Source organism: Typopeltis vanoorti, chromosome 20, assembly GCF_054136105.1.
Source record: "Typopeltis vanoorti isolate ZY-2024b chromosome 20, IOZ_Tvanoo_1.0, whole genome shotgun sequence".
NCBI lineage: Eukaryota > Metazoa > Arthropoda > Arachnida > Uropygi > Thelyphonidae > Typopeltis > Typopeltis vanoorti.
In genome coordinates, this window is record NC_143568.1 from 16,988,150 (window position 1) to 17,007,496 (window position 19,347).

A 19,347-nucleotide genomic window follows, 5' to 3' on the forward strand; every position below is an offset into this window, starting at 1 on the left:
TTTCCTTGCCTGGTATAAAATATTTTTAAAGTATGCAGTCCAGTGTTCAGATATATAGATTGGTATTGGCAGTTTCTTGTCAGTTAGGATCAATGTTGTTGGCCTTGTTTTCTTGCTTGCTGCAAGAATCCATTCTTTCAAACTTCTGCTTGTAAAACAAGCGATGATTGGTGGTGGTCTCTCTTTGTTTTTTTGTGGGCCTCGGTTAATAGAGGCGATGTCTGTGGTTGTGATTGGAATGCCAGTTTTGGTTCTGATCAGTTGCACTATGTTGCTTGAGTCTTCTGTCTTTTCTTTTGGTATTCCCTCTATTTGAAATTCTTTTTTTTTTTTTTTTTTTTGTAGTATGCTTTCGCTTTGACATTTCAGGGTGTTTACCTCTTTCTGCATTTCTTCATTTTCTTGCTTAAGGTTTTCTTGTGTTTCCATTGCTACAGTTAATTTCGTCTTTATGTCTCGCACAGTTCCTAACATTTCTTCAACGGTCACATTATTGTGCTGTATATAATGTTCATGCTCCTCAAATTTTAGCAAGTCTTTAACCATGGGTATGAATGAATCTAAGTTATCTGTAATTTTAGGATCAGGAAGGGACTTACCTTGGTGTGCATCATTGCTTTTGCTTGGTGTCTGTTCTTCGTTGTTTATTTTCTCATGCATTATAGACAGCAACATGCGGTACATTAACAGTTCCTTTTGCTTTCCACTTGCTTTCTGAGATCCTGGAGCACTGGTAGTGTTGTCTTTGACTGCATCCAGAGCAATGGGCACATCCCCTTCGTCTCTTAATGGTTTACTGCACTTGTTACAGCTCATTGTGCTTGGTGACCTTCTATGTTTCAGTGACCTTTTGACTTTTTTCTCTTAAGCAACTGCAACGCAACTTTTAAAATGGTGACGTCATTTGTTCTTTGCCAGTTGGTGACAACAGTTCACTCTATCTATGACTTTCAGCACACAAAATTTGGATTTTACTTAGCCTATTTCAATTATTTAAACATCCCTTCAGCATAACAAATAGAATTAAATAGCAGCACTTTCAAATTAAAAACATGAGTTAAAACCACTTTAAAATCCACTTTAAAACTATAAAAACGGGAGCAGGTGTTATAACAGTGTTATAATAATAATAATAAATGATCAACAGTTTATGGAACGCTGTCTGTGCAGATATATTAAAATTTTCTGGGATAAAGAAATTGATTCATACTTGGAAATTATGCAAAAGTGTGGTTAAGAAGGTTGTGAGGACTAGATTGTTTGCTTGGAGAGTGACCAGAGGTAGTCACTAGTGCTTTGTTAATGAATGAGTTCAAGGAGCAGTATGATTGGTATTGTGTTAATAATGGTTAGTGTGAGCTTCCCACAATAAGTCTTCAGAATTCATGAAGATGCACGTGGAGATGTAATTATAAGAATAATGAATGCATGTTGCATATCTTGCATGTGTTATGCACATTGGTGCACCCAGGGAGGGGAGGGAGGCAAGGGGCCCTGACCCCCCCAAAAAAAAAGAAAAAGGAAAAAACCCTAAAAAAATTTCCAAAAATCTTTTTCTAATTAAAATTCATTTTTTTCTTACTTCATTTGCCCAAGCTGGGCCAGAGGAGATCATGGGCATCATGTATTGGCAATCACTGTAGATGCTCAGTCATAGCTTGTATGCATTGCTTAGTGTGTATTCTCAAATCGTCTACTCAACTCCCCCCCCCCCCCAAAGATTAAATCTTGAGTGCTGCTTGGCCCCGTCCAAGAGTAGATCCTGAGTGCGCCACTGGTTATGCATAATTATTATTATTATTATTATTATTATTATGGGTATCTCCATGGAGTCAGTAGACTTATCATATGATACCCAAACTATCAAAACAATATCTATCATATCTGTTCTTGAATTAATTTACAGACAAAGAACTCACAACTGAGTCAGGCAATGCATTCCACTCATTCACTACCCTCCAGGTGAAAAACCTTGTTCACACACCCTTGTTAACCACACTTTTCTTAATTTCCAGGAATGACCTCTTGTTCATCACTATCACACAGCTGAAATATTTCCCCTGCATCAATCTTATAAAAACCTTTTAGTAATTTAAATGTTTCTATCATAATCCCTCTTCTCTGCCTATCAACCAACCTCTGCAATCCACAAGCTCTCAATCTATCAATGTAGGGAGCATTTTTTACATCACTCACCAACTTACTCACTCTCCTCTGAACCCTTTCCACAATCTCCTCATTTCCAAGGAATAATCCAAACGTGGAAGTATCATCGCCTTATAAAGGAGAATAATAACCTCTTTATCTCTGGATGTTAGTGTGTTCTTCAATAACCAAGTAATCCTATGTGCAATCTTGGACACCTTAGCAATGTGTCCACTGAACTTCATCTCCCTATCTACCAACACCCCCAAGTCCCTAGTGTCATCAATCTCTTGGAGCACCATTCCATCAATGTAGTACACAGCTGGTAATCTTTTAATCCCCAAATACATAACTTTACACTTTTCCACATTGAACTGACATCCATTACCTTTTGCCCATTTTTCCAGCTTATTTAAATCATCCTGCAACTCTCAACATCAGCTTGATTTTTTATTCTACCCAACTTTGCATCATCAGCAAACAACTGAATATCTCTCTATAAGCCATTTCCTATATCATTTATGTACAAATTAAACAATACTGGCCCAAGCACAGAGTCTTGAGGCACATCACTGGTCACCTGCTTCATCCTGGACTGTGCTCCTCCATATACCACTTTCTGGTATCCCTCCCTGAGCCATTCTATTATCCATATCACCAGTTTAGTATCCATCCCCATCTGCTCCAATTTGCACAACAGTATTCCATGGGGTATCAAAAGCCTTAGCAAAATCCAGAAGTACCACTGTGTAGCCATTTCCTTTCGTCCAACTCAGATGTCATTCTATTATAAAAAGTTAATAAATTGCTAAAGGAGGATCAACCTTTAACAAAACCATGTTAGCCCCTTTAGAGTGTCATATTCTGATCCACCCATTCTTGAATTCTGTCTTTAACCAATTTTTCCAATACTTTTATCACCACTCCCAAGATGGTGATTGGTCTGTAATTAACTACAGCAGTTTTAGAGCCACCTTCATATAAAGGAACTATTTTGTCTTCCTTCCACTCCCTAACGACCATACCAGACGACTTCAAGCTTAAATTAAATAACCAAGTAAGAGGTGTTGACAATTCTTTGCACAATCACACAACAACCAAGCTGATATTCCATCTAAACCTACAGCAGGGTTTGCATTTAAATTCTGCAATATACTAAGTACCTCTGATTTATTAACTTCACTTCTCACATTAGTTATTGCTACAGGAACAGAGATATCTTCACTTGGGTGATAGACTTTTGAAAAGTGATCACTCAGTAACTCTACTATTACATCTGAATTGGTCACCTCAATACCATCAGCACCCACTAAAGTTATCCTTCAGAAGTCATTCTTCCTTTTACTTGCCACAAACCGAAGAACTCTTTGGGATTACCTTTGATCTCCTTGGCTAAGGTCTTCTCATAATCTGATTTAGCTTTTCTTACTATGCTGGTAATCTTCCTAGCTTGAGCCTTGTACTACTCATGGGTGTACTGATCACCTTTCTCCTCGTAAATTATCCATAACATTTTCTTTTTTTGCAGATCAAGCTTGATACTACTACTCATCTATCTAATGCCTACCTTTTTTGTCTTCTTGACCATGGTGATACATTCTGATATTGCCTTCCTCAGATATCTGCTGATTTTATCCCATACATTGCTAACATCTTTCCCCTGCAATATGGTCTGCCATGGGATGGCTGTTAGCTCACTCTGAGGCTTGTTATAATTACCTAACCTATAGTCCATATATACCCCTTTTTAAGAGAGAAATCTACAAATTTTGCAACCTCCCTAGTCAATACCACATGATCACGCTCACCAATTGGAGGTAACGAGGACACCTTACTTATGCATAATTTTGGCAATTCATTTTATCAAACAACATTTTACTGAAAGGAAATTAATAAAAAAAAAACAAGACAACAATTCATCGATAGACAGTTCTTCAAAAATACAATATATTGAAAGGCAAATCATAAAAAAAAAATCACAATTCATCGAATGAGCACGTAGCCAGATAATGAATTGTAAGGTGTGAGGATTCTGTTTATCAAAAATAACTCAGTTTTTTGTTAGCTTACGTACCAGCAGATTTAAGCATAAGAAAAAAAAAGTGAGGAGGAAACTTTTGTCTGTATGTAAATTCAAGAATTGTACTCAAATTTGAGAAACAAAGTACTGCCATGGGTAGCCGTCTATCTCCACCTTTGGCAAACTACTATTTGAAACAATTCGAAGATACTATGTTCTCATTCATTCATCCTCAACCATCTCTCTGGTACTGTTACATCGATGATGCTTTTGCTGTTTGGCCACACACTGAAGATGAACTTTCCACTTTTCTACAACGGATAAATAACCTTCACCAACGTATCCAAGTCACTATGGAAAAAGAAAACTCTGGTACTTTACCTTTTTTGGACATCCTCCTTACTAGAATGTCTTCTGGTACCTTATCTACAAACGACTTTTGAAAACCCACATTTACTGGCAGATACATTCACAAAAAGTCTGCGCACCACACGTCTCAAAAATTTGGCATTCTTAAATCTCTAATTCATAGAGCACATAAAGTTTGCTCTTTCCCAATAATCTTACAACAAGAACTTTCCATCATTAAAAAGTTAATGGAATCAAATGATTAGAACTCCAATCAAATCCAACAGATACTTGACTCTTATGTTCCAATACCTACAGCTTCTTCAACAGTCTGCAGAGTTCCTATTCCATACATTCCAGGAATCTCAGAATCTATAGGTAGAATTCTGAAAAAGTATCAACTGATTCCAACATATATTCCTATCAACAAAATTTCTTCTTTATTACCTTCTACAAAGGATAAACTGTCTTCTCTATCTTTGGCTGGCGTTTACCAAATATCTTGCGAATGTGATGTCTCTTATTTTGGACAAACTGGCCGTTCTTTGGGAAAAAAGAATAAAAGAACATCAATATCGTATTGATTATAACAAACCTCTGAAGTCTGGTCTGGCACAGCACAGTATTGACTCTACTCATAGTGTCCAGTGGGATAAAGCTGTTCTCCTCTATAGATGCAGATTCAAATATGAACGTTTATTCAAAGAAAGTTGTGAAACTATCTTACACTGACCGAATTTAAATTGAAATGACTGTATGTCTCTCTCAAAGATCTGGGAGACTTTTATCTTATGTAAAAAACCTTCCCACTTATCTTAATAGATTAAATTTGTTAATTTCTATTATTTCCTAGCACGCAGTAACTGTTGTATTTTAATAGGTATTTCACCAAATGTTTTACTTGTATTCCATTCCTATTACTGTAACAGACACTGAAGATGTACTATTAATTTTAGTACGAAATATTTGTCCTCTTACTAATTAAAGATATCACTGTGATTTTTACGTGTTTCTTTATTAATTCAAAGTAATAAAGTTTGTTGCATTAATAAATATGTCTGAGGCTAAAATTATTGGTATCAGTGAACCATGGTTCTCAGAATTTCATAAGAGCAATAGTGGTATAATAATATACTAATAATGAACTGTGTATGCCTATATCAGTGAGTTTGGGCTATCTGGTGTAAACTGGAGAGTAAAAGGAAGAAGTATATGGCGAAGTGTTGCTACAGACATGGTTGTTTATTTGCTGGGGAAAAAGAAATGTATTGCTAAATTATCCTGATGGGTACTAAACAATTACCGTATATGTCGGCATATAGGATGACCGGCATATAAGACGAGGCCTGAATTTTAGGCTATTTTTAGGTTTTAAGCTTATGTTGGTTGTATAAGATGACCCCCCAATTTACAAATGCACAAAAACCCTTCAGGTGTTTTTGTATATTTTCACGAAAAAGGATGGTTGGACAAAAATGGTGTGAAATTATCGATAAATAATGTGTGGAACACGCGACCAGGCAGTATAATGAAGAACACAGTTTATTAGTATGGGATATGTTTTGTAGTTATTTAATTGAGAATACTAAAAGTCTTCTAGAAAAAAATAACACAAAAATTGCTGTTGCCAGGTGATTTAATTCTATGTTGCAACCACTAGAAGTCTGATTGAACAAACCATTTAAAGATCACATGCAAGAAGAGTGGAATAATTGGATGTTGACTGGTGAAAAATCATTTACAAACTGTGGATCTATGCACACTGCATCACTTGATATGTTGTGCAATTTTGTGCTCAAAGCATGGAATAAATTAAAAGTAGAAACTATAATAAAATCATTTAAAAAGTGTGGTATCTCTAATGTTATGGATGATATGGAAGATGATCTGTTGTGGGATCCTGATGATGATGAAAATGAAATCAATTTACCAGATTTGAACCAGGATCCATATGACAATCATTTAAACAATGAATCTGAAGAGAACTGTTTTGAAGAGACAATGAAGAAAATTAATATGAAATTTGAAGTTAATAATTATTATTTGTTTTTTTAGACTTACATCTATTGTAATATTTTAAATAAATTTATGTAACAAAAAATTAATCTGATTTGTTTATAAACACTGCCTCTTTTCTTATATAACGATGTATTGTAGCTACCTAAATGTTCATCCAAGAATTTATGCTTCTTTTTTATACTCACCGTATAAGACAACCCATGATTTTGAAGAGTTTTCTGTAGTATTTGAGAGTCGTCTTATATGCCTACATATACGGTAATTATCATGGGTAACTTAAATTATCCAATATTGAGTCTGTTGCAAAGAAAACTGATGATAAGAACTACGTAGAATTTATAGAGGTGTTGTTAGACAGTTTTTTCAGACAGCATGTGAAAGAAGACACTCAAGGTCAGAGAATATTAGATTTGATCATAGCATCAGAAGGTCTTTCTCAGATAAGTATGTGACTGTTTTCCCACCAGGTTGAGACAGTGATCAAAGTAGCCAACTATATGGATGTCTCAGTCAGAATAGGTTACATGCTGAACTACAAATCTGAAAATTATGAAAAACTTAGGAGAATAATATTGTTGGTTCCATGATATCAGTTACTGATTGGAAAGGATATTTAGCATTGTATGGGAAGTTTTGAAAAGATGCTTAAATCATGTGATGTCTGAAAGTGATTTGAGAGAGAATAGGATGAGAATGAAATGAATGAGCAATCATTAATCAAGTGATCCATAAGATGAGGAAATAATATCCTGAGAATAAGAGTGAGAAGAATTATGAAATTCATAAAAGTCAGACAAGAAAATCTGTGAGTATCGTAAGGAAAGATAAGTTAGAGTATGAAAAGAAATTGTCTGTGCAGGCTAAATGCAATCCAAAAGAATTTTATCATTATGCTGTAAGTAAAAGAATTGACAAATGCAGAAAAATAGTTTTACTGAATGCAGAAGGCATTCGGTAATACTTTTTTTTTTTTCATTCTGATATCCTTGTATCAGAAACAGATGAATAGTTTAAATAATGAGCGCCTGCATTGCCAGGATCTATCAACCTGCTGTATGTAGGGCTGTCGCCAGATTAGATTGCACCCTGAGGCAAACAATTAAATATTGGCCCTGATGGATTATAAGACAAAAATATAAGAAAATTTCCAATTGCTATTTTGTTTTTATTACAAGAGAAGCATTAATGTAAAACGAGTGCATAATAATAATAATTAAATGTTTGCTCTAGGAGGATATTGCACAATAAAACTGTTTATAAGCTCTTCTAAATTTAAATTATACGCTATGTCTGCCTCTGTCAATATAGTTGCTAGACCAACCAATCTTTCTTGGGTCATTGCTGTTTGCAAATAATTTTTAATCAGTTTAAGCTCGGAAAAACTTCTTTCTGCACTTGCTATGCTAACAAGAATTGTTAGCATAGTGATGGCACCAACTGTAATATGGCTGAACGAGCACCCTTTTTAAGCCGCATCATGAGGTAGACTCTATGCTACACCCTGTCGATGGTATTGGTATGTATTATAGTGTGTAATGCTATCACTATATTAGATGAAAAGATAGAGGTACATGAAAAGAAAGTTCTAGAGCTGTTACCTAACTAGGATAAGAATTGGCAATAGGGACAGATGAGATATCAGCACATATGCTAAAGGAATGTTGAACTGAACTGGATAGGCCTTTGACATATTTGTATAATTTGATTCCTAGCTGTCAAGAAACATTCCACAGGAATTGAAAAAATGCATGAAAATCCCATCGGTGGTGCAAAGACTGATGTGTTTATTAACTTGTCAGTATCTCTGAAATAATTGTAAAGATTTTAGAAAAATTGGTTAAAACTGTCATACCATTGATGGACAAACATGATATATTAGCACCTCCATAGCACCTCATGCAGAAAAATCGGCCAAGGGAACACATGCAATTTACTAACAAAAAAAGACTAGTGGTTGTGGGCAGTGGATGGTGTAGTGGAGACGGAGTGTTGTAATGTGCCTTCCCTCGATGAGTCCTTGGAGGTGTCACATAATAATAATATAATTTGCAAGGAATAGCATGGATTTACTAAAGGAAAGTCACAGCTGAGCAGTTTGCTTATATTTTATAATAATGTTGTGACTAAGTTGGTTAAAGGGAATCGATATCCTATGGTATTGTTGGACTTTGCTAAGATATTTGATAGGATATTATGTGAAAGGTTGTTGCATAAACTAAAGAATATGGGATTAGAATATAAACTATTGGCTAGGTAAGGCCAGAAAGTAGTATACAGAGGGTGAGGGAGATGCAGATCTGTCAGATGTAACGTGATTGGAAGTGTGCCCCAGTGATCAGTACTTGGATCATAGGTGTTTAATCTATACATTACTGATATTGGAAAAGAGCTGACAGAAGGTCTTTGGTTGATGATGATGCAAAGATAGGCTGGTCAGTCAGAGATGATACTGATACAGGGTGTTCGGGATAAATTTGACAGTTTCGTAAGGAAAAAGAAAATCTTCTTTGTATCTATTAAATTTAATGAATTGACAAAAAAACATTACAGGCAGAGTTAATTACAATACTATCAACAAGATTTACTCAAAATAACCACCATTAGCATCGATCACAGCTTCAATTCTGCTTCGGAACCTCGAACAAGCTGATGCTACAGTCTCCCTGGGAAGGGCCGCAAAAACTGTTTTAATTTTATCCATTAACTGGGCTTTTGTATTACTGGAAGTGCGATTGGTGTCTTTTTCAACTGCGCCCCATACAAAATAATCCATGGGGTTAAGGTCTGGGGAGTTTGGAGGCCAAACATTTGGACTGGTGAAGTCGTAGAAATTTTCAGACAACCATTTTTGACTTTTCCCAGAGGTGTGGCAAGGGGCCGAATCCTGCTGCCATACATACGGCCTACCATTGGCTACCCTTGTTATCCAGGGCTTGACTACAGTTAGCAACTCCACGAACAAAGCCCGAATTCCAATGCCAGGGTTCTTCAACACCTGTTCCTGCAGATTTGCGAGGAATTCTGCTGTACGAACGCAATCAGATCGTCTGCTAGGGATCTTTCTTCTTGCTACATCCTCGTAGTCACCATTGCAAGTCTCTAGTTCATGCCTGATTGTTTTTACTGTATTCAGGGAGCATTGGGCAGCAGTCGTAATATCCTTATTTTGATGGCGGGCACGAATCATCATGATACAAGTTATTCTCTTCCATGATTCAGGTGGGTTCCAGCTATCCATCCTTTCTGACATCTTGTATATGAATGAAGAAGGGTCCAAACTTTTAAATGAAGAGAAGTGTGTGTTAATACATGTAACTTACGGAAAAATATAATTAATTATAAATATGTCAAATTTATCCCGAACACCCTGTATATGCATTTGCAGGGTGATTTGAATAAGTTTGAAGTGCAGGCAAAAGATAATGGCTTTTAATTCACTTTATATTAGTAAGTATAAAGTTATGCACTTTGGTGTAATGTGATATCCAACAGCATATTATATTGGTGGGATTATATTTGGAGTCATGATTGATAGAAAGTTGAAGTTCAAGATTCACATAACAAGAATTGCAAATACAACTCAGGATAATTGTGATTGAAGTGAACATTGGCATGTAAGCATGTTAGAATTAATTACTTTAATTTCCTGACATTTCGATCTTCATATTAAGGTCATCATCTGGAGTATAAGGTATCATTAGTAATATAGCCCGTCTCTATATATAGAGACGGGCTATATTACATTTCAAACGGAATGCCATAGAGACAATGATTTCATCAACTGTTATTCTGCTGGTCTGACCTCTAGTGAAAAAAAATTAAAATAAAATAACTACATCAAAGCTATATTCTATTTATAACATCATCAGAGTACAATTTCATATACAGTATTATTATTATTATTATTATTATTATTATTATTATTATTATTATTATTATTACGGGCAACTCCAAGGAGTCCAGAGACTCATCGAGAGAGGCCCTAACATCATGTCAAGAACAACTATTCAACATTCACACAGTATCTATCATATTTCGCCTTGAACTCATTTACAGTGATGTCATCCACAGCAGACTCTGGCAGCTTATTCCACTCATTCACCACTCTTCAAGTAAAAAACCTAGCTCTAACACCCTTGCTAACCACACTCTTGCCCAGTTTCCATGTATGGCCCCTAATTCTCCCACTACCAGTCCTATTCTCAAAAATATCTTCTGAATTAATCTTATAGAAACCCTTCAGTAATTTGAATGTCTCAATCATATCACCCCTTTTCACCTATCCACCAATTTCTGCAACCCACAAATCTTCAATCTGTTCTCATAAGGTTCATTCCATAGACCTGCTATCATCTTGGTCACTCGTCTCTGGATCCTCTCCACCTCCTCTCCATCCATAAACCCTGGTGCCCATATCTCGGCACAGTAGTCTAGATGGGGTCTTTTCAAGGCTCGATACAGAGGAACAATAACCTGTTTGTCTCTGTTTGTTAAAGTATTTTTCAGCAACCAAGTGATTTGATGAGCTGATTTAGCTACTTTTGCAGTGTGCCCCCTAAACTTCATCTCCCTATCCACCAACACTCCCAAATCCCTGGCCTCATCAATCTCCTGGAGTATAGGTCCACTAATGTGATATATTGCTGCTAATCTTTTCACCCCAAAATGCATAACCTTACATTTTGCCACATTAAATTGACATCCATTCTCCTTAGCCGAGTCCTCCAAACTATCCAAATCATCCTGCGAAATTTTGAAATCCCGTGCACTCACTATTGCTCTACCAAACTTTGCATCATCAGCAAACAAATGAACAGTTCCTCTCAGATCCTTTCCTATATCGTTAATGAACAAATTGAAAAGTAGTGGTCCAAGAACAGAATCCTGTGGCACACCACTAGTGACATGCCGTCTTTTGGACTCTACTCCTGAATAAACCACTCTCTGATATCTCTCTCATCCACCCTCCTATCCATCTCACCAACCCTTTTTCCATCCCCATATGCTGCAGTTTACTGATTAGAATTCCATGTGGTTTCTTCTCAAAGGCCTTAGCAAGGTCCAGTAGAATCAACCCATTACCCTTATCCAGTTCAGCCGTCAATGTGTTATAAAAAGTGAGCAAGTTACTGAGGCATGATCTACCCTTCACAAAAGCATGCTGTCCCCCATACAGTATCCCATTTTCATCTATCCAATCCTGTATTTTCCTCTTGACTATTTTCTCCAAGACCTTGACAACGATTCCTGGTATGCTGATCAACAGTCTTTGAATCTCCTTTATGCAGTGGAACTATTTTCCCCTCTTTCCACCCCCTTGGCACTAACCCAGACCCGAGACTCAAATTAAACAAAATGGTCAAGGGCACTGACAATTCTTTAGCCGCTTCACATGCGACACGAGCTGGTATACTATCCAATCCCACAGATGTATTGACATTGAGGTTTTGTAATAGACTATTCACCTCCACTTCATTCACCACAATTTCCGTATTAGTTGTTGGTTCTTTCATTCCTGCAATGTCACCACCTGGATGATATACTCTTGCAAAGTGCTTGCTCAGTAATTCCACTATATCAACTGATTCGGTTACCTCCCTACCATCAGCATTCTTTAAAATCATTCTGCCGTATACATTTTTTCTTTTCTTTTACTGGAAACATATCGAAAAAACTGTTTGGGATTCTCTTTAGCCTGCATGGCTAATGTTCTTTCATAATTCGCTTTTGCTTTTCTTGCCACGCTCATTAACCTTCTGGGCTGTGCTTTATACCGTTCATGTCCCTGCTGGTCACCTTTCTCCTTAAATTCCCTCGTAGTTGTTTCTTTTTTTGCAGCTCAAGCTTAATGGTGTTATTCATCCATTTAACCTCTACTTGATTTATTATTCAGACTCTAGGTATACAGTCAGCCACTGCCTCCTGTAAACACTTCTTAACTGCCTCTCATGCACTATCAACATCCAGCCCTTGCAGTTTTACATGCCATGGCACTGAACCAATCAAACGCCTAAGCTTGTACCCTGTCTTAATTGTAAATTCCACACCTTTAGCCACCTGCCAAGTCAAGACCCTATGATCACTCTCACCAATTGGTGGCAATGTGGTCATATTCGTTACAGCCAAATTCTCAGATGCAATTACTAGGTCAAGCACTCTCTGACCCCTTGTATTTTCCATTACATGCTGTCACAGATAGTTATCCCTTAATAACCTTAATAATATTGGTGGGATTATATTTGGAAGACACCCAAGACATTCCAAGATACCCTACAGATACCTGAAAGCGCAGATAGTACCAAACCCTATATATATACACTGTGTTTTTCCCTATACATACCTATGATAAAGTTTAATTTATAAATTAGGCACAGTAAGAGATTAACTACAATAATAAAATAGAGCAATTATAACAACATACTGTAATAAAAGTTATCTAAATGTGAATGGAATCTTAGCAACCTCAGTATACATTTTATTATTATTATTATTTATTTATTATTTTATAAAGTTGAGAACTTTCACCTTTTCACTTAAAAGGAAGCACTTTACAGTTTCTCTTTGGCATATCCGAATTGCCAACATCACTATTCTTGCGCTTTGGGCCATTATTAAGTAAAATAAGGGTTACTTATTTTACTTAACACATGCTTAAGAATTTACTTAAAACTTAAGAATTGTCTATTACTAAAAGAAAGAACCATATGGCTTCATTTCGGTGTGTAAAATTACATTGGCAAAGTGGATATTGGATCCAACATTATTTCAAAGCTGAATGTTTGTAGAAACTATGAAAGTTTCGTAAGATGGCCTGAGAACTTACGAGAATACAATCCTTGCCGAGTTTCCTTAGCTTGCACTACTTGACTTAAGTAGCTATGGCAACTCAGGGATGTTGAGGATTGTATTCTTATAAGCTCTGGCTGACTTATGAAACTTTCATAGTTTCTATAAACATTTGCCTTTGAAATAATGTTGGATCTAATATCTGCTTTGCTGATGTAATTAATAACTGTTTATTTCTGGAATTTTCCATTTAATATTTTTAAACTGGGGTTGACTGCTGATAACTGAAACTGTGGATAGCAAAGCCACAGATATGGGGGGGGGGGGATATGGCAGATAGTTTTATTACAGCAAAAGTGGTGTCGTAATTTAACATGAGAGCTGTTATATTAGAACTAAGATCCTAGATTACATACAATCTTATTTATAATTAACTCTTAGACAGAAAGGTTATGTGGGTAAAATATGTGCCTTCCATATTCTTGAGATTTTTAGGTCATCATTATTGTTAAGATTAGGGTGGTGATAAGAATTTCACAGGCCTCCTTAAATTTACGTTCATACCATGTTTTGGTCATGTGGGTAGAATATGTGACTTCCGCATTCTTGGAATTTTTAGACCATCATTATTGTGTTAAGATTAGGGTGGTTGATAAGAATTTCACAAGCCTCCTTAAATTTACATTCATACCACGTTTTTGGTGTGATGTAAGCAACAGGTGCCTTTCCAGTCATATCTACATACAGTATTCAGGGCATGATCAGAAAGGCCTGATTTGTCATAGAACATTAATGTGCCATTTATGTTCCTTTTTTTCTGATAGGAATTGTGTGTCATGTTTCACCTATATAAGGCAAATTACAGGTATAATATTTATATGATATAACTCCAAGGTGGACCAGCAGAGGAAGTGGATCCTTGGATGAGTTGAGTAAGTTCTTTAATTTTGCAGGAGGCTTAAATATGGCATTAAGGTTGTATTTCTTAATGCTACCTTTCAAGGGAGATCAAACATTCAATTTTTTCCATTCATTTTATTCCTGTGTATCTATTCCTTACATGATAAATTAGGAAATAAAATTTTTTCATTTTGAAAAGTATATATAACATTTTTCCTCTTTTTTTTTTTTTTTTTTTTCAGTGCTTAAACTATAGCCCATGATACATAAACAAAATTTTTTGTCTAGAGATAAATCACCATCTACACAATGAAGTAACATGTACACTTGCAGAGTAATCTTCTAAAACACAACAAAATAATTATTACAAGTCTCAATGACCACCTGTATATGTCTATCTTGGGAAATGTTAGGTATTGTTATGGAACAATTTTAAACAATATTTCAGAAGAAAATTACTCTTTCAATGAATTATGAAAGGAATTCATCAAAAAATTATGAATGAATTGTTTCACAATCAATTGCTTTTGCGACAAATTGTCATTCAATGAAATTACATTTGGTAAACTTTCTTTCAATTAACTGTTTTTGATAAATTGAATCATGTCTAATAGAGCAATTTAAATCAAATTAAATTAATTAATTTGATTTGATTTAAATCAGATTAAATCAAATAGATCAATACATTATAAGCTGACTTTGATCTGAAAAAAATTTTTTGATCACATCTGCATTCACATAAACATAACTTTTGATTATGATATTTTTTTACAGCTACCAGTTGGTTTGGGTTGTGAAGGCCTGAAAACAGTAAATTATACCCCCCCAGTACTGCCTAATGAGGTTTCATTTAGTGCAGAAGAATATAATATTTCCAGTGCTAAAGAAAGCAGAAAATCTGTTGTAAATATTTATGATGTAAGTATCATGTGCATGTCTGTCTATTAAAAACTGAAATGTAGATTGTTATATTTAACTTAAGAATTGTACATTTTTATGCATTTGAAGACAGGTTGAATTTTAGGTTATGGGATAGACCAAAATGAGATCAATATAACACATTTAATGAAGTAATCATAAGACATTTAATAAATCTATTATTATTGTATGGGAACTTCTATTGAGTCCAAAGACTCTGTGGGAGACCCAAATTATCCACACAATATTTAATGTACCTCTCCTTCTTGTTAACAGACAAAACACTCACAATTGACTTGCAACCCATTCCAATCATTCCCATTCACAAAGCAAAAAATCTAGTCCTCACATCTTGCTAACCATGCTCTAATTCAATGTCCAGGGAACCTCTTCTACCTCCTTTAGCCAAGTAGCTAAGTGCTGAAACATTTCCTTTGTATTAATTCTATAAAATCCTTCAAGTAACTTAAAAGGGAGATATCTTTCATATCTCCCCTTTTTTGCTTATCAACCAGCTTTTACAATCACAGATCCTCAATCTTTCCTCATATGGAATATTCCACAGACCAATTACCATATTGGTGGCTCTTTTCTATTATTACCACTATTTCCTCATTCTCAAGAAACTCAGGGGACCTGAGCTTGAGTACAGTAATAAATATGTGAACATATCTGGATTACTTTCTTAGCTCTGTCTGTTTTTCAATAACTAAATAATCCTCTGAACTACTTTGGTGATCTTAGTAGTATGTCCAATACACTTTAACTATCTACTGCCACCTTGAAACCTATTAATCACTTTTTTTTAATCTTTTTATGATTAGACCAGATATATTTAAATCAGCTTTTTTAAACAAAAAAAAATCGCCAGTGATAGTTCTCTGTATATACACTAAATCAACAGGGTAACTTAAGTTTATATACACTTTACATCAGTTTTGGTAGTGGCTTTCACCATGATGCTTGTTGATAACAAGAATACACATACTCAAGAGAAGGAAATGTGCAGTGCACTATGGTATACAAAAGTGCAACTTGACATTTTGTTGCCTGTTCTCTATATACAAGTAACATAGTCATTAAAACATTTCTGATGCAAACTTTTGTTTGCTTGTGTTTGGACAAACCAAGGGTGAAAATAAGAATATAACTTGGAAAATATAACTTGACAAGCAGTTATATTCTTTCCAACCAATCAAAAAATAATTGCTCCACCAGTACATCGATAATTTAATGTTTAATCATTATGTTAAATTCTTAGAAGAAAATGTCAAAAAATTATTCCTTCTTCTGTGACAAATGAACATTATACTGTTTATGCACATTATGGCATAATCTTGTGATGATAATTTTTTTCTTTTCAAGAAATATGGAAATTTTAATTTTCATGGTGTGTTTTAGTCAATTTTATTTCAGTTTTGCCAACAGCATTTCAAATTTTTGTATTCCCTTGATCTTGAAAATAGTATAGTATAGTATATTAAATACAGAACTCTAATATTTAAATTTGAAATTGCTTAATGATCACTGCTGATAACTGGTAGGAGACCTCCACATAATCTACAAGAAAGGCAGCAAACTCGCCATGGTGTCTCAACCCAATGTCTATGGGACACTCCATGAGAAAGAAAGAGTATCCAATCAGATATTATTATTATTACAGGCAACTCCAAGGAATTCTTAGACTCATCGAGGAGGCCCTAAACATCATGTCAAGAACAATTCAGCATTCGCACAGTATCTATTATACTTTGCTTTGAAGTCATTCACAGTCATGGCACCCACAACAGACTCTGGCAGCTTATTCCACTTATTCACCACTCTCCAAGTAAAAAACCTAGTTCTAACACCCTTGCTAACTACACTCTTGCTCAGTTTCCATGGATGACCCTCTAGTTCTCTCTCACCAGACCTGTTCTGAAAAATTTCCTCTGAATTAATCTTGTAAAAAATCCCTCAGTAATTTGAATGTCTCAATAATATACACCCCATTTCCGTCTATCAACTAATTTCTGTAACCCACAGATCTTCAACCTGTTCTCGTAAGGTTCATTCCATAGACCAGCTACCATCTTGGTCACTCGCCTCTGGATCCTCTATCTCCTAGATAGCATACAAGGATGTGCTGGCAGTTTGGGACTTAATCAGAACTAGACTGGGGGATGAACAAATGGTAGAAGGATTCAGAGGAAGGTTATTGGGATAATATCATGTATGTGGAATGCTCACTTTGAGGATGGATTAAAATGTATATGTTTAATTTATTATTATTATCATCATCATCAGATTTTCAGGAAATTAAGGCCTCACTCATTGAGGAGGCTATACATCACCCACACCAGCTGTCACATTTCATGCACTCACTACTTCAACAAGCAAACTATACCACTCACTCACAGTTCTGTGAGAAAAAAAATCTAACTCAATCTTTTCTTAACCACACACAAACTTAACATCCATGGAGGTCCCCTGGTCCTCTTTCACATTCCATATATTTAAAAAACTGATACCTTATAACACCTTTTCAGAAGTTTAGATTCTCTTTGTAACTTGTTTTCAGCCTACCACAACTTCTTTATTCCTTCAGAATGCAGGAGACAAAATTTGCACAAAGTCTAGGTAAGATTGCATCAAGGCCTTGTAAAGAGTCATATCCTTACATGTCAATGTTCATTTCAATATTGCAATTATTCTCTGAGTTGTATTGGCTTCAGCTTCCTATCCATTATAACTCCAAGATTTCTAACCTCATTAGTTACTCCAAGCATAATCAAATTCTATAATATGCCATTGGATGTCTCATCACTCTGAAGTGTGATGAGACATTTAGTAACACTGAACTGAAAGCCATTATCATTTGCCCAAACTTCTAGCCTATTCAAATCACTGTATAAATGCTGTATATCAGTAACATCTTTGATTGTCCTGCCTGTCTTTGTGCCAGTGGCAAGCAATTTAACATCTATTGTCAGGCCTTTCTTAATTTCATTAATATATCAATTAAACAACAGTAGTCAAAGGAATGATCATAAGGGCACACCACCGGTTACCTTAAATCTTGTAGAATCCCTCCCATAGACTATTTATAGTAGTCTCTGTCAGCTACTCACCTATTATTATTACAGGGGCTCCTCCATGATGTCCAAAGACTCTTCATGGGAGACCCAAACTATCCACACAATCTGTCATACCTTTCCTTGTGCCCATTAACAAACAAAGCACTCACAACTGACTCTGGCAACCCATTTCACTCATTCACAATCAACAAGCAAAAAATCTAATGCTTGCACCCCCTACTAACCACACTTTTATTCAACTACCAGGAATGACCTCTTGTTCTGCACCTATAGCCAAGTGCTGAAACATTTCCCCTGCATCAATTATATAAAAACCTTTAAGCAACTTTAATGTTTCAATCATATCCACTCTGCTCCTCCTATCAGCCAACTTCTCAGTCCAGGCACCCTCAGTCTTCTCTCATAGAGAGTACTCCACAGACCACTCACCATTTTGGCTGCTTGCCTCAGAATCTTCTCCACCACTTGCTCATTCCCAAGAAACCCAGTAGATCAGACTTGAGCACAGAAATCAAGATGTGGATGTATTAGGGTCTTATCAAGAGGAATAACAACTACCTTAGCTATATCTGTTATTGTGTTCTTCAATAATCAAGTAATCTTATGGGCTACATTAGCAACCTTAGCAATATGTCTTCTAAACTTTAACTCTGTATCTACCACCAACACTCCTAAATCTCAAGCTTTATCTATTTCCTGGAGTACAATTCCATCAATGTAGTACATCTATTTATACCAAAATACATAACTTTATATTTCTCTATATTAAACTGACATCCACTATCATTTGCTCTTACTGACAGCCTGTTTAAATAATCCTGCAAGCTCTCCATATTGTCTTGATTAACTACTCCTCTACATAATTTTGCATTTTCAACTAAAAACTGAATATTACCATTCAGGTTATTTCCAATATCATTTATATACAAATTAAACTGTAGTGGTCCCAGCACTGGACCTTGCAGCACACCACTAGTTACCTGTTTTTGCTTTGATTCTGCTCCTACATACACCACTTTTTGATATCTGTCCAGCATGCACCCTCTTATCCACATAACTAGTATCACATCCATCCCCACTTATTCTAATTTGCATAACAGATTTATTATTATTATTATTATTACCCAAGACCTC

General features: G+C 35.6%; 1 protein-coding gene across 1 annotated transcript in view; it reads left to right on the forward strand.

Annotated features, from left to right (window-relative positions):
* Positions 1–19,347, forward strand: part of LOC150095256 (uncharacterized) — a 500,251-nt gene that overhangs the window by 145,564 nt on the left and 335,340 nt on the right. The window contains exon 8 of the mRNA XM_090410231.1: positions 14,993–15,136. Coding sequence (XP_090266357.1) covers positions 14,993–15,136 — 144 coding nt within the window. The remainder of the gene's footprint in view (positions 1–14,992; positions 15,137–19,347) is intronic.